Source organism: Haliotis rufescens, unplaced genomic scaffold (assembly GCF_023055435.1).
Source record: "Haliotis rufescens isolate VD_foot unplaced genomic scaffold, xgHalRufe1.0.p SCAF_6, whole genome shotgun sequence".
Lineage (NCBI taxonomy): Eukaryota > Metazoa > Mollusca > Gastropoda > Lepetellida > Haliotidae > Haliotis > Haliotis rufescens.
Window position 1 is genome coordinate 46,227,163 of NW_025964334.1, and position 16,757 is coordinate 46,243,919.

At 38.7% G+C, this 16,757-nt stretch overlaps 2 protein-coding genes across 3 annotated transcripts in view; one reads left to right on the forward strand and one right to left on the reverse strand.

Moving 5' to 3' along the window:
* The first annotated feature begins 4 nt into the window (after nt 1-4).
* Nucleotides 5-6,033, forward strand: LOC124142914 (GPI mannosyltransferase 2-like). Its single transcript, XM_046511631.2, has 3 exons — nt 5-130; nt 560-1,741; nt 3,888-6,033. Exons 1-3 carry the CDS (start codon nt 53-55, stop codon nt 4,188-4,190), a joined length of 1,563 nt encoding a protein of 520 aa, XP_046367587.2. The 5' UTR covers nt 5-52; the 3' UTR covers nt 4,191-6,033.
* A 1,218-nt stretch (nt 6,034-7,251) lies between these two features.
* Nucleotides 7,252-16,757, reverse strand: part of LOC124142912 (synaptojanin-1-like) — a 77,903-nt gene continuing 68,397 nt past the window's right edge. For both annotated transcript variants that reach the window (XM_046511629.2, XM_046511628.2), the window contains 11 exons: nt 15,154-15,261; nt 13,929-14,045; nt 13,599-13,816; nt 12,188-12,283; nt 11,445-11,644; nt 11,174-11,281; nt 10,592-10,669; nt 10,370-10,465; nt 9,677-9,830; nt 9,233-9,479; nt 7,252-8,618 (listed from right to left, as the gene is read on the reverse strand). In XM_046511629.2, coding sequence (XP_046367585.2) covers nt 8,394-8,618; nt 9,233-9,479; nt 9,677-9,830; nt 10,370-10,465; nt 10,592-10,669; nt 11,174-11,281; nt 11,445-11,644; nt 12,188-12,283; nt 13,599-13,816; nt 13,929-14,045; nt 15,154-15,261 — 1,647 coding nt within the window. In that variant the 3' untranslated portion in view covers nt 7,252-8,393. The remainder of the gene's footprint in view (nt 8,619-9,232; nt 9,480-9,676; nt 9,831-10,369; nt 10,466-10,591; nt 10,670-11,173; nt 11,282-11,444; nt 11,645-12,187; nt 12,284-13,598; nt 13,817-13,928; nt 14,046-15,153; nt 15,262-16,757) is intronic.

The window sequence follows — 16,757 nt, forward strand, 5'->3', positions numbered from 1 at the left end:
TTCTTTAGTTATTCCACCAATCAGCGTTGTGGATGCAAAGAAAACACCGACAATGGTTTATCTTGTAAGGTTGGAGCAAAAAGTCGAAAGTTTTGCATTGCAAACACGACTGATCATCTTATTTTTTCAGGTGAGTAGATTTCTTTCATCCGCATGCACTTTCCTAAAGGATATTACCCATATTTAGTTGTGTTTTGTTGGATAGCAGGTGCTCACTTTGACCGGTGAATGAAGCCCCAGTACAATCCTGAACATGAACTACCTGTAGAAGTTGTCCTGCCGGGACTGACCATGCACTATGTGTAACATTTCGATATAGTTGACCATGAACTGTTGGACCTTCACAGAAACTAAATATCAAAACAGTACTTTGATATCAATAAATATGTATGTGTCTTTTGAAACAATAAGTGTATTCATTCTAGAATAATGATTATTTTTGTAACCTTTTTTAGGATGGTTCAAAGATGTACATCTTTGGTTGGTTCAGTCACTGGACCATGTAACTAATATTCTATGCCAACAAACTCGCAGACAAGAAATGTATTCTATCTTTCAGGTGATCTTCAATGCTGTTATTCCTGACCATGATGCTGAAGTGTTCAACCCTCCAACATCCCCAACCCACAACCAGACAGCAGTGGACAGTATCTTGGACATCGGAGTGGGTGGACTCCGAAGATGGGATGCAGTGTACTTCATCCATGTTGCGGAGCATGGTTACATCTATGAGAATGCTGTAGCATTCTTCCCCCTATACCCAGTCATGGTGGGAAAAATCGCCGATGTTTTCTACTGCTTCTCATTTGCAGGTCAGATCATGTCCAAGTTAAACCTCTGCTTAATCATTGGCGTGGCGCTGAATGTCTACTTCTTCACAAAGGCAGCATCAACGCTGTTTCACTTGGGAGTCCAGGTTCTCAAAGATGAGAGATTAGCATACAAGGCAGCTTTGTTGTTCTGCATCACCCCAGCCAGCATCTTCATGACAGCTCCCTACTCCGAATGTCTTTTTACCTACCTCTTCTTCTCCGGACTCCTGGCTTTTGCCAGTGGTGACACAATGAAGGCAGCATTTTGGTTTGGACTAAGTGGAACTACACGGTCAAATGGCCTTGTAGCAATCGGGTTCATCTTGTTCAGGAGAGCTAAGGGGTTTATGTCCAGTATGCAACAAGCGACAAAAGCGAGATTTGAAACCATGATCGAAAAGGGGATGATGATGGCGTCAATGACACATCTGTATCTGACACCAGCCATTGTTGCGGTTGTGTTATGTGCTGGCCCGTTCTGTTTGTATCAATATTACATTTACAGAATATTCTGTTTGTCAAATGATGCAGATTTACCAAATCACCTTGTTCGCTATGGCCGCTCCCAGAACTACAAGCTTGTGAGTGATGCTCCATCCCCATGGTGTTCACAGTTACTTCCCTTGTCCTACAGCTACATCCAGAAGCACCACTGGGGTGTGGGCTTTCTCCAGTACTATGAGCTGAAGCAGGTCCCCAACTTCTTGCTTGCCACCCCCATGCTGGTGCTGAGTGTGTGTGCATGCGTGTACTACTACAGGCTCAACACAGACTGCTGCCACAGACTCGGCATGGTACAGGAGGGACAGACCGACAAGAAGACAGACTTACAGAAAGGAAACTTTGGCTTCAAGAACACCAGACTTTTCATCTATGTTGGTCATCTAGTGTTCATGACTGTCTTTGGAATTTTCTTTGTACACATTCAGGTGAGGTTTTTTAGGAATCTATTAATGCTCCTTGCATAGTATACATACATCTTTGCACCAAGAAATATGATCATTCCCATCAAAATCGGTGTCCATGGATTATTATCTCTGTGGCGTTGTTCATACCTGTTTGTTGTATCTACAACATGTACAAGCATGAAGCAAATTAAAATATTACCACCAAAAGATTTTATTAAGATTTCAAGCTAACTGCCTATGGAAAGGAAATGTGTAAAAGAATTTTTGTCAGTTCTTATATTCTTATAATGGGGTATTCTGACATTACATAAATCTAGAATACTAAATGAGCCCCCGTGTAATACCAATTTCATGAAACGAGTGAATAGTTCTGGTATCTGACGAGCGAAAGCGAGTCAGATACCATAACTATTCACGAGTTTCATAAAATTGGATTTACACGGGAGCGAGTTTAGTATTTTATTTATTACTGGCCATTTATAACGTATTTAGAATTATACTGTTGAGTGTGAATAGGCTAACACCTACACGATCCACGGCATAATCCAACTGAGTTTAACACAGGTATACTTCAAATACGTCAAAAGTTGAAACGTATGAATTTAATACCATCCAACGGTCCACCTTTAGAATTCAGGCGTCCGTTCCACAAAATTATCGTAGCGTTAAGGTTATCGCAAATCATATACTTTAACTTAGACCAACGACTGTCGTCGCGCTACCGTACGATCGCTTTGTGGAACGGGGCCTTGCACCTCAAAGTTTACAATCACGTCACAATACCCGATGACGTAATTTGTGGAATTTTGTTGCAAGATCCTTCGGTGAAACAATGCCATGTGACGTCAACCTAGCAACAAGGTTGCTGGGGTCATTCAGTGTGCATAAGCTCCTCTCAGTGATCTATCATCTCCACACGCAATGTCGTTGAATAAGCGAAGGGATGTTGAGAGCTTTTAATATTTGTTCGTGAAACGTGTTCCGAGAGTACATAAGCACACGTTTTGGTATTACACAATGTGTAATACATCTGTATGTTTATTAAACGGGTGATCTCTTCACGGGCAAGTAATAAATAGAGGATATTATATGAGTGTTCATATCATACTATGTTTAAGACACAAGTGTCTGAATACCGGAAATTAAGCACGAGTGTCGTAAACATAGTATGACATGAACTCGAATATAATTTTCTATTTATTACCAAAGAAGATGTCTACATACAGAGACAAATTATAGTGTTTACCTATAAGGACAGCAAGTCGCAACAGCAGTGGAAACACAATTTGTCAAATGACGTCAACAATCTCCATCTATCACGTTGTTTCTAGTGTGACGTCATTCCAACTTCACAATAAGATTCAAATGATGTCAACAATGCTGTCCAGATGAATGAAATAATACACTGTTGTCTCGTGACGTGATATGACCCTAGGGCACATATGATTTTGATGAACCTCGATATGTTTGCCCTCGTAGGTAATAAAATGCAATTACACAAGGGGTGTCTGAAAAGTGCTGAGTCTAACTACAATTATGTATAGTACACACTTAATATTTTGCATGTATTAAGTAAAATACTTTCCATGCTTACAGGCTGCATTTATCTGCAGGTATCAAAGTGACTATTGTTGATGAAAATGTACAAAATTGGCTTCTGTACTGTCATTAAGCATCTCCCACTGAAAGTGCTAACTCCAAACATCAATCCATACAGACATAGTGTCCCCATTTGGGAATAATGCTCCTTCCTTTGATACTTGTGAGGTGGGCAGCAGAGTTCAAGAGGCGAAGAAAGAGCCTTGAAGATGGGGATAATGTTGAAAAATAATTAGCCGCTAACTCCATCAATGCAGTCCATCATAGTTAGGCTCAGAACTTTTCAGCCACCCCTCGTATCAAACTTAGTCACATATGAAAATTTATATCACACTTATTTCATTAAAATTTATTATAACTTTTATTGGAATATCTTCATTGCAGACTTAAGGCCGAATATTGACCTCTGACTCTGAGAGTGCCTAGGTAAATCCCTGACATTGCACTTTGCTGTTGGGTTATTGATGTCAGCAAATATTATTATCGATCATAACCAACTTACATTTATTGATTATTATTTTTCTCAGCTATTCTTTGGACATTAATTTTATGTATATTTGTCTCTTAGATAATGACCCGTCTCCTTGCGTCCACCTCCCCTGTGATCTACTGGTTTGCTGCTCGACTCATCACGGAGAGGACCTACCATGACAACTTCTCCTCCAACCAGTACAACATCTTCTCCCCACAGAGAGTCCAGCGCATTGAGAAAGGGGCCAACCTGCAGCAGGCTCAGAAGGGGAACCTGCTCATTGACCAGATCTCCGACTTCTGGAAGCAGAGCACCAACACTAAACTTGTGCTGTTCTACTTCATGTTTTACTTTGTAGTTGGGACAGCAGCTTTTGCCAACTTCCTCCCCTGGACATAATTACCCAATTACTGCGCTGCCATGTTATCTGCCATGTTATGGCTGCATCACAAACACTCATCTGTACTGCTAGAGAGGGTGCTATGTCTTGTCTTAGTATGAACATGCTTTGGGTGGGATGGTTTGTCCCGAGGTCTTGACCTACATGTGATCTTAGCACAAGTATGCAGTAGTAGGAACTAATTATAATATCTGTACAGGAAAACCTTCCAAAATGAAATACCGGTAGTTTACGCAATATTGATACTGTATCGTCATATAATAATATCATTCAGCCATAGGACTACTTCCTGATTGTAAGTATGAAATGGTCAGCTGTAGACTTAAGACAGATTATCAATTTATCCAGTTGTAAATGAAAGTCAATTACCAAAGAAGTGTTAAGCATTGATCTGAGGGTTATAAGTATGATCTCACATGAAAGTATTTGTAAATGGTGTTTATCAAGCGTAAGGTTCTTAATATTTTTTATACTCTGAAATTATATGATTGAGATAGTGTGACAAAATGTGTGTCAACCACACCGATGATGGCAAGACATCTTTGTGTAATTCAGACTACTCTTATTAGTACTTCCAGACAAGTATTCCAACAATGAATCTGTTTCATCCCTAGTGTTTTGAGGTACTGATAGTGACAGTGCCAATCTGTGAGGCACAACTTGCTAGAATTATGCACAGCAATAAGGTGTTCATTGCAGATATGGGCTTTTATCCACGATGTACTAGCAACATTAGAAATTAGCACTGGTCCTATAGTCCTTGCCAAACTGCCAAACAGTTAAGGTATCATAAGGACTAGTAGAAATTAGCCATTATTAAGGGTTTATTCTATATGTTATCATTATAAGGACTAGTGGACTAAAACAGATAGTTTCTATCCCTGGTACTAGTAATACCTGGAGACAAAAGAAGTCTTCTGATATTCAGTGTATTGGTACTATGACATTTTATGAGTCAATGGTCATTGTTCGAAAGGCAGCTATTATCATGATTGTTTCACTTTTAGATATGAATAGTACCATATTCCTCATTGTGTGTCCATCTGCATTATTTCTTGCTGGTTTGATCAGGGAAACTTTGTTGGTGATATCAGGAAAAATGTTGGAATTTTTCACAAGTTTAGATTTTGAAAAAATTAATATTGTTTCATGTCTAATATTGGCAAACAGATGTGTTTTATTTAACCATTATAACACTTTTAGGTGGTTATGTCCAAAAAATGACCCAGGGAAAATAAGAAATCCCCCCCACCCCCACACCACACACACACACTCTATTAGGTGGTCCATTATTAGGTCTAGATTTACATAATTTTATGCATAAAGATATGTATTTCCAACAAGAACATATACAAGTGTTTATTCACACAGCAGACAACATGACCTGCTCAGATTTACTCACTCATCAATCTACATGCATGACAAGCTGTGTGATGTATGAAAAGCAGCCCTGTACTCAAGGCAGGGCAGCGGCCACACACTACCTCACTGTGTGTCTCACGCTGTCAAGTGGAATACTGGAGTGTTTCAAACATTTTAATTTTGAGATTGTCATCATTCTAACATTACCATGTTTTTTTAATTACCTGTAGCTTTTTTATGTTTATGTGTGCTGTTGTGTATCTGCTGGCCACTCATGTAGTGAGTTTTTAGATGGGCAGTTGTGTGATGATAATCACGATTGTCATGCCGCCATATTTAGTTATATGATCATGCTATTAGTGATCAGTATCAAAAAGGGCAAGTATACAATCCTTTTAAAATGCCATGAATAATTGGCCTACTTTTAAGGTGCCATCAATATATTTTATAGAATACAAATAAAGAGTTCCATGAACAGTTCTCCAAGATATTTGTTTTTTGTCACAAAAGCAGAGATTTTATAATTTGACAGCTTTTGAATAGTAGTTATATCAAGGGTATTAGTTGAATATGGGAGAAAATTCAAATGTGAGAAATTATACCGTCTGTTCTTACCCTTACTAGAGGATCATGTCAATGATCACAAAATTCTAATGAAGAAATTATGTTTTTAGACATGAAATTACAAAGCTGGTATTTCTAGTTAGATCAATGATTATAATTCAATAATAACCCATTTTCATTGCATGATCGTGTGTAATGGAAAATAATTGTGTAAAAGCGGGTTGACAGACTATGGTATTGGTGCAAAATTGATTTGGTGGTTCACACGTCACTATAGAGGCACCTGATCTGTTAATTTCACTCGTCCACACCATGGAAACATGGTAAACACCTTTATCCTGCAAGAAGGCACACAAGAGAGAGTGATCTGCGTGTAGACTTAACGAGGTAGGCACAATTTTATGGATAACTTCTTGAATACTGTAAAAAGCGACGTTTTTTTTATTTCATTATAAGAAAAACTAACAGAAGCAATCCACCGCAACAAGTCATCAATCAACAGAGATCAAGGCTATTTCATCCCATCCGCCTACTCTGAACTCATCAAGCAATAATCACTTATCCTGTTTAATTGGCTTCCACCTATGTTTTCTGTCCATCGTGTTGTGACAGTATTATCCCCTTGTTGTCAACACCTTACCTATGTTATCCCACTCATATATGCAATTGTTGTTACTGTTAATCCTGTACCTACTATATATATTCTGTACTAAGTCCCTCATTCAGTCCTGCTTGACAACGGTATAAGGATCTATACCAAAAAGTCGCTTTTTACAGTATTAAAGAAGTTGTTATCCATAAAACTGTGTCTACCTTGTAATCTGTCAACTTCTAAGTAATGCCTATCAAACAATTTGTAGAATTAAATTCAGTGTACCATGTCTGGGTTGAGCTTGGACACATGGTCACAGAAACAATCTTGTACCATAAGATCTTGGAACTCTGGATAGAGCTCTCATTTGGAAGGGGAATGTCACACCTCAAAAGTATTGTATTGTCAATTACTGAAAATGAGGTTGGTAATAATTAGAAAGTATTATTTCACCACTGAAAATCAGCCACCAACACTCCAAATATTTTGAATTCATAGTTGATAATAAAATATAACATGTTTGAAACAACAAAACAAAGCTGAACATTGTAACAGATTTATTCTGAACATGAGGTCATGTGCAATGATTTATTTTCTTCAGGAATAGCACAACCACACGTCGTAACACCACAGTGATGAAAATCTGAACTATGTTACAATCCAATACAAGTTTTCCTGGCATTTGTCCTGAAAATTCATTTTACAATAAACATGGTCACCAGTTCTTACACACCATCTTCACGGCTACCACAAGCATGGCTGACCCTGAGACCACATCACGGGCAAAGAACACAAAACATTTCACCACTGCGGCAATTTACTTGATAAGTTATCATGATGATAAATGGTTTGTACAGACTGGTGACACAAGGCAGCTAGATATCACTTGCCCAGGTGTCGGGAATACTATTTACAAAAGATTACCAAAAACGGCATGTTATGAAGTGATTGATTGGTTAGGGCATCACAAATCCTATTGGCTTATCACAGTCCCATGCAAAAAAACAAGATGTTAGAGATATCTATGTGCTTACATAGCTAAAAGGGCTACCTACAGGTGCTCTGTACACCTTGACTGCAAGGGGCCTATTTATGTCATGTTTGTATGCAATGTAGTGGATGCATGTCATAGAATATGTAATATTTGGACACAAATGTTGACTGGGACAGACAGAAATAATGCCCCTTCTTCATGGAAGACAATGTACAGATGTATTGACCAGTTACTTTTTCACATACGACCTTCAGCGACAGAAATAGGTTTCTATAAGAAAGCACAAAGTATTACACAAAACCTATGTAAAAGAAAAAATACCCAAAACAAAAACCATCAAAAATATTTTTTCTCTTTTCTCACATGTTGATAAGAATCCATAAGGAGATGTCTACGAATCGACCAAATATTCCAGCACTTTCTGTAATGCACATGTGACTAAAGCACTTAAACTGACATATGACATTACTCTGCAATAACAGTAACCCAGATCCACATTGAGACTCCTATTTGATAAGCAAGCAAAGTTGATCTCCTGGTGTAGTACATGCGATGTCAACTCGTACCCTGTGCAGAGCAACAATATCAATGTGCTTCACTGCTGCAGGAATGCTGCATTGCATGGTGGGACTGGAGCTTGGTCACGACGATATCGAGTCACTCAGTCAAGGACTGAACACTGTCTCATGTCTAAGATGCTGCTGATCTGCCTCGAACTGAGCCTGATTTGGTTGTGAGTAGCCTTTCCACCATAGAGCGAGCATAACGCAAGCGCCCACTTAGTTCTTTTGAGCATCCAAACTTCTCAATTAGATTTAGTCTGAATGTGGTAGTGTCTCTCTTTTCATCAATGTATGTCACAGCTGCCATCAGAGGGCACAGAATGATCTTGGTGTGGTCAGAGAAAAAATTGATCTGCAAAAGAAAGAAGAAAAGCATTTATTCCATGAAGCTTTTCCTCAGGTCTTGATGAAGTACATAAATGTACACAAGGATCCATACCATCGGGGGGACACAATGATACACAAGGACCCATACCATCGGAGCACGATGATACACAAGGATCCATACCATCGGGGGGCACAATGATACACAAGGACCCATACCATCGGAGCACGATGATACACAAGGACCCATACCATCGGAGCACGATGATACACAAGGATCCATACCATAGGGGCACAATGATACACAAGGATCCATACCATAGGGGCACAATGATACACATGGATCCATACCATCGGAGCACGATGATAAACATGGATCCGTACCAATGAGGCATAAGGATACACAAGGATCCATACCATCGAGGCACAATCGTCAATGATACACATGGATCCATACCAAGGGGGCACAAGGATCCATACCATCGGGGCACAATGATACACAAGGGTCCATACCATCGGGGCATGGTGATCAGCCTGTTCTTGTATTGTAACCACCCAGTCCTCATTTTAGGACTTTCAGGACATGAAACAGTTATTGGTGTTATTGTGCCAGTGAATCCAAAGAAAGAGAAATTGCCATACCTGTACAGTTCCATTGCTCAGCTGCAAAACCATGGCACTCCTTGTCCTGAACCATGTTCGCAAGAATGGCAGGCGAGCAATCTGGTCCGACTCTCGGGGAGTCATGTTGGCTCCAGCCTTGAGGAGGTGTTCATTCATGTAGTTCCTGAAGTACTTCAGCAGTGTCACTTTCTTGGTGAGATTCTCGGGGAATGCCCTCAGAGTGTGGTAGTGTTCTGTGCCATCTCTCTCAATGTACTGTGTGTTCCTTCAAATGCAAATACAGATACATGTACTTCATTACCAAAATGCTCTTCTTTGAATAAGGATCCGTTCTCAATCTTTGATATATATAAAATTGGTTGTCTTGCACAGACACATTGTAAATTTATGATTTTTTCTGGAAATGTACTCTATTTAATTGTGAAATATTCCAATTGATTGATGTTAGCAGAAGGTACTCACTCTCCATTAGCCAGTAGTATAAGTCGAGTTGAGTCATTGAAGAGTACTCCTACACTGTTATCACAAAGCTGGTAGCCGAGGCCATACTTGTCTGAGTAGTCCACCCACTTGCTCACCCAGTAGATAGGGATGCATGCAGGATCAATAGCATCATCTAAGGAGGAATCAAACATTGTTTCAAATATATTCTTACAGGAGTTTCAGCTGCATTAACAGTACACAGTATACATGTTTTACTTGATCTACAGTTATAGCGATTAATGATAAACTACAATTGTTAAATACATTAGGCTTAAAAAAATAAAAGAATTGGTTCTCAGGCAATGGCTTTTGAAAATATAGTGCGGGCGGGCAGTGTGATTTTTTTTGGCTGTTCTAACTAGTATGCAACCAAATAAACAGTTGTGTACAATCAACCTGGGAAAGGGCCTCCCTGCATAAATGTATTCCTTGATGAGTAAAATACTGGAATACAGTTGACTACCACTGGACTTGTAATATTTAAGGATTTGTTTTTTGGGTTTTTTAAAAATGGAAATATAAACGAAACGTGCAGCAAACTTTAAGATGATGCGGGCGGTGCCTGAGAACCAAGACTTATTATTTTTTTTAGCCTTATGTACATGAAGGGTTCATTAATCATGTTAATCGTCACGATTTACTCAAATATAAACAGAAGGTATGTTGGCTTACCGTCCTGTATACAGATCTTCTCCCCTGGTTTAGCTGCCACGACAGCTGACAACTGTCCACACAAGTCAGTCAACCAGTTGTCCTGAGACTCACTGCCTGCAACACAATAATACTCATATGTCAACATGAATAGACCAAAGCTGAGTGAGAATCACTCGTATAGCAGTATTGTAGGGACTGAGGTCCCCTTATCTTACTGACATCAAGACTAGATGTCCTTACCACATCTTGCTTGTGCCTTGTCACTCTCTTTCTTCTCCATTTCCCTCTTTGTAGGGTCTGCTGACTGAGCACGCATATCTGGAAACAACACAATGGGTCAGCATAACAATTGGGTTTTGTAAGTGTTGTGGAGGTGATGAGATTAAACTTCTAATGTAGAACACTGGGCTACAACAGGATTCACAGCAACAGGATTGTGAATATCCATCAACACTCAAGTAATGAAGACATCCATGATCAGGGCCCCACTGCACAGAGCGATTTTACCTCTAAGGTGATTGTAACATCCATACTTTAACCTAGGCATACAATAGTCATAAGATAGCTTTGTGCAACAGGACCCTGCATCCGGTGACCACTTACATGTAATATTAACAATGGACCAATTTCCTTTCAATATTGTCACACAGCCATCTTTCTACACCTGCACCATTCACAGTATCCCCTATCTACTGTTTAATGATCAGCAGTGCGATATGACACTCATCATGGTCATGTATGGAGAATTAACACACCATAAGGAGACGGACACATGGCAGTAAGTTCATTCTATGGACAAATTAGTAAGGAAAAAAGTCTCACCATTAATCTCCAGGAGAGGTTTACGATGAAGACCTTCTGACTTGTAGAGCGTATCAAACCGAGGAGCCATAGTGAGGCAACTGGTGGGCAGATTGTTGGGGAGGTAGCCTGGAAAACAGAGCAGCATGGATAACTTGTACAGATTACACAAAGCATGTCTATTGCATACCTTCTTTGTTCTTAGCCAAAAATGACCACTCTCTGAAATAATTGTATGATATAACAGCGAATTTGCAAAAAGATCCCAACTTGTGCATGCTGCAAGACATACCCGAGGAGAAGAACTCTTCCTCCATGATCTGGTCAATCGTGGGTCTGTCTGTGGGGTCGGCCTTCAGCATCTTGCCGATCAGGTTCCGCGCCGGGAGACTCACACGGGACGGGATGTTGTACTCATTCTTCTTGATTTTCATGTATGTATCTCTGAGACACGAGGTCTCAAATGGGGGCTTGCCTACCAGCAATGTGTATCTAGGAATAATGTGAGCCAAGTTATAATCCGAAAAATGTTCCAAAAAGAATTCATAGTGGTAGGTGTGAATACAATTGTTGTCAGTAAAACATTTTCCCAACTATCAGCTGTCAAGTACACTTTTTGTGCTGGGTATAAGCAACCACAACGTAATTTGAGCAATAGAGCAGCCTCCAAATCAAAATTTGATGTATTGAGTCTGTGCAAAAGGGAATTGGTAATGGCATTAAACAATTGTCTAAAATCATTGCCATTTCTTTAAAATGACATAAATGTGACTACGTTGACATGGATTTCTGACCCCCCTCTAAAAGATATCACTATTGCTATTTCTTGAATGAAACATGATTCACAGAAAATATACAGCCACATCGTCATGAAAATGGATGGGCACCTGTTAAGCTACTGAGGGACAGCAAATTTGATTGCATGACAAGAACAATTTATCTGGTGACAGCTCTGTTACCTGAAAGGTCCAAAACATCAACTTGAATCAAAATTATCCATAGGTCATGTAACCTTGTGGCAGTAGAAATACTCACAGAATACAGCCCAGTGACCAGATGTCCACCTCAAAACTGTGGCCTTTCTTACACAGAACCTCTGGTGCAATGTAGTTAGGTGTTCCACACAGTGTTCTGAAATACACAAGTCACATTTGTGAACATCATGTTTGTTTGTTGTTTAATGCCAGTCAGCAATAGTCACAATATATAACGGTGGTCTGTAAATTATCGAGGCTGGACCAGACAATCCAGTAATTGACACCACAAGCATTGATCTACACGATTTGGAAACGACATTCACCAACTAAGTCAGCGAGTCTGACCACCCGATCCCGTTAGTCATCTCTTGAAGACCAATTCTAACTGTGAATCTTCATGGGACATGAAGATCTTGTAAAAAATGTGTTTGAAGAGACAGAAGAAGAAAAATTACACCCATCAACAGGAAATGAAACAACTACTGGTGTTGTGCTAGATATTATGGGTAGCACCAGGCATCTTCGGGTGTTTATCTCTGATAAATATAAGGACACTCCAAATCAGCACATACATTACAAATATGAGCACAGATTTGCATACAAGTTATTGTTCACTGTCTTTTTATATCAGATGAAAACCAATCTGAAATTACTCAAAAACAACTGATCCGTCTCAGTGTGAAGTGATTACCTCTCACTTCACAGAAGAACAAGCTTAGGTGTAATCGTAAACAATGACTCATACAAGAACCCTTGACTTTTGAAATAGATATTGAAATTTATGTGAAATTATTTTCAGTAAATTTCATGCTGATTGACCAGAATGCACTAATTGCTTCATTATTTTAAGATGACGTAATTCCACAGGCACTTAGGAATCCTAGATAAATCCCTGAACTGTCCTTTCAAATGTACATGAAATCACGGACATGTCCTAATGAAATCACTGGTTGCCAGCCTGTGAATGATACTGATGAAAATGCTGAGTCGTGTTTGAAATAAAGAGAGGGCCATGGGTTCCTTGCCAGTATAGTATTTGAATACAGGGACCCAAAATGTTTAACTCAATAACTTAACATTAGGCTTATGACAAGGACCCCTAAACCTTCATGCTGAATTTTGAACACTGCTGACAATATATTTCTTGACTGTGATGTGAAGGTCCTTATATTACCCATTAAAGCACAGATACAAGGGAAATTATCCCAGGTAATTCTCACAAGATCTTTTCTAATTTTGTTTGTTTGCATTAGAGCGTTATGTCATATGAATGCACTGTCACACTGAATTGAAAATGTCATCCATTGTTCATGACGTTGCCAACAAGTTTGTGTTCCAACCATAGACTGAAAGGTATGATGTCTCCATTTGTGATCAAGGCTTTGAACTTAGAAAATATTGAAACGCTGGAAAGATATGTCCTTGCATCTGAAAGATTATTCTCTGAGGTCCCAGCTGCACAAACTCACCTTTTCCTCTCTCCATCATAGCCTACTTTAGTGGCCAGACCAAAATCACCGATCTTGATCTCCATCTCGTCATTGATGAAGAGGTTGCCTAACTTGAGATCCCTGTGTATAACCTTATTGTGATGGAGGTACTGACAAGCAGTGACCACCTGCTTCACAAAGTACCGAGCCTCTGGCTCTGTGATGGCTTTCCTCCTCTTGTGCAATTCCATCAGTGACTGCAAACAGACAATACAATCAATACATAGATTTGTATTGTGTGGTAGTTTTATTCAGTAACTAACAGGCACATATATCTCCTTTACAATTCTATGGAAGTAAATGACTTACCCTTCTTCGACAAAGTTCCAGTACTATGTAGACATTATCAGAATCTTCAAAGAATGATCGAAACTGTACAACATGACGATGGTTCAGTTCTCTGTGAATTGCTATCTCCTGTGCCATCTGGAAAATAACAGTTGAAAACAAAGTTTTAAAAAGGCCACATTAACCACAAATATAACAAACCTATCTACATGACACTACATGAAAATGACAATCAAGTCAGCCACTGATCACATTACACAGCTCGACTTAACTATATGAAACATGCATAAGTACAACCTATCATTGAAAAATGCAACCGAATATTTATGTCTACAAAACAAATTACAAAATATCAAAACACTTCAAATTTGTGCCTGGCTAACAAGGCTTGTCCACACAACCTTTTCTTTGAACTCACTCAGTACCTCTAAAGTTAACTTTAAACACTACAACACTAATCTCTGTGTTACCTGCAATTTGTCATACCACTTTAGTCTTGACATCAAACTGTGGGTATTTGTTTATTTAATATTGTGTATATGTCCCTATTACATTTTACAGCAATATGCTGTTAACTTACGCGACGACAGCAGACAGGTCTATGTTTCAAATTTGTATATTTATGGGACCAGGATGCACCCTGGTTTTGTTTGTTGCAACTTGATTTTCATGTCAACATGCACCTGGTGAAAGTTAAATCAAGTTCCTTACACAAAGCCCTGCACTAGCAAAGACTGCTAGCCTATAATGTACTTTCAGCAGCTTTTCCCCAACACAGGGATTTATCTGGGATTCCAAGTTAAGTGGCATTGGCATGCATATTAGGAAATAGCGTTAATTTGTTCAAAATTGGGATTGTTTTTCAAGTTCTAATTTTCCTAAATCTAGAGGTATTTTAATATTGGGTTCAATGCAATAATGTTAAACTGAGCATTGAAAACCCTTTCCCCATATTGGTCCTGTAATCAGATAAACTACAAGTCAGCCATACAAAACCATAAGATTAGATGATTACCCGGTAGTCATGAACACAACAACATATTGAATATTGGCCTCTAATCTGGTCTAGATAAATCCCTGTAACAGATTGTGATTTTCTCCATATTGAATAGTATATAAGGTATGTGTCTAGTAAAAAGAATTGCAACTAGATTTCAGTTTTAGATTAGTTGTTGCAGTCAGACTCTTCAAAGTTCACTCATGTCAGTTGCCATTGTTTCATATACAAGGATAAAAGTCAACAAACCTTGTCTTTTTGATGTTGTTTCACAAGTAGAGATTTGGACACAATCTTCCCAGCAAACACCTCCTTTGAGTCCAAGTCTGTTAATTCGTAACATTTTGCAAATCCACCCTAAAAGAAAAAAATAACATGATGAATTTTGTTTCAAACCATATTAAAAATAACAAAAATAACACTTTATAGAATTGGAGGTATGAGGGAAAGTTTTATGAATGTTGCTTATGCTACAGACAACAATATTGCAACTACAAAATGGCAGCCAGTAAACAGACAAACCAGTTGTCGATCACATAAGCAACAATCCACATCAATAGGGAGAGGGTGGGGGTGAGGGGAGACGCAATCACACACCATCAACCAGGTTACAACATTTAGCTGCTAACACCCAATTCTCATGACTAGTCAGATCTTTCAACAAGCTTAATTTACGGGGGACCCTGTTATTTGTATATAAGTATATTTGAAATTAAGGAAAGGTAACTACTTTCTCTATGATCACTTTGTCTCCTGGTATTGTTTTATACTGGATATGGACAGCATTAGAATAGAAGACCTTGGCTTTGCTGCAGCTTTAGCTAGTAAAAGTTTACAAAAACTTGTTGTATGTGAAAGGTCACCACTGCCCTGCATTCTGCAAGTTCATGGAAGCCGAACACGTCCTATACCTGTATAACATATAGATATACTTGGGTGGGTTTTTTTTATTGTTAAAACATTATGAAGACAGTCTCAAATGATTTCTGTATGTATCCCTTTTCCAAAAGTTATACATGCATTGCCACTTGGTCCTTTTAATCATATATAATTTTGTTTTGGTGGGGTGAGATATGGGCAAAAGTCTTACTGACTGTCTTGGGCTTATGAATTAGTCTCAAAAGTTACCATGGTTTAATACTAGGATGCATATTAACTGATGCCGATTAATGATTTATAAAATCCAAATTTGGAAGAAAAACCAAAGGAACTGCAGTTAGCATAATAAAATCTTTACATATGTTACTCATATAACCAAGATACCATAGACATTTAGATTTGTCCAGGGCCTATCAAATATTCATTGATAAAAATTTGAATCATGGGACGATGTTCAGTGACCCATGATCCTTCATATTTACATCGTTTAACATTATCGAAATCAGTGACCTTAAAATCTATAATAACTCACAAAGTAAGTTTACAAAGGCAACTAGAAATACAGACTTTTTTGTAAAGGCATTTAAAATAAAATTCATGTTTGTGACTATGGCTAACGATTGTTGAATTCAAATAATTATCACTTTTGACATCATTGGACTACAAAAATGAAATAGGGTGTCCGATATGTCAACACACATTCAAAGTGATCATACTTTCAACGTTTATTATTGAATACATTGTCAGCCGTTCGAGCAATAACATTAGCTCAGAGACGTGTCTGAACAGATCCATACCTTGCCTAGAAACCTTCCTTTCATGTACCGCTTTCCACTTGGGTCTACTAAAATTTCTGGTATTACGTCTTTGGGGCGCCCATCGTCTTTTCTTGCTGCACTACTCATTCTGGACTTATGGCACCAAACTTTTTGCTCTTCAAATAATTTTCTACCTCTCAAAAATAAGAAATAATC

Bases quoted from the DNA above. Each gene is read 5' to 3' on its own strand.
- LOC124142914 (XM_046511631.2), top strand. From the start codon at position 53: ATGGTTTATCTTGTAAGGTTGGAGCAAAAAGTCGAAAGTTTTGCATTG. The intron at 131-559 runs GTGAGTAGATTT...TCTATCTTTCAG, and splicing joins TGATCATCTTATTTTTTCAG to GTGATCTTCAATGCTGTTAT. The intron at 1,742-3,887 runs GTGAGGTTTTTT...TTTGTCTCTTAG, and splicing joins TTTTCTTTGTACACATTCAG to ATAATGACCCGTCTCCTTGC.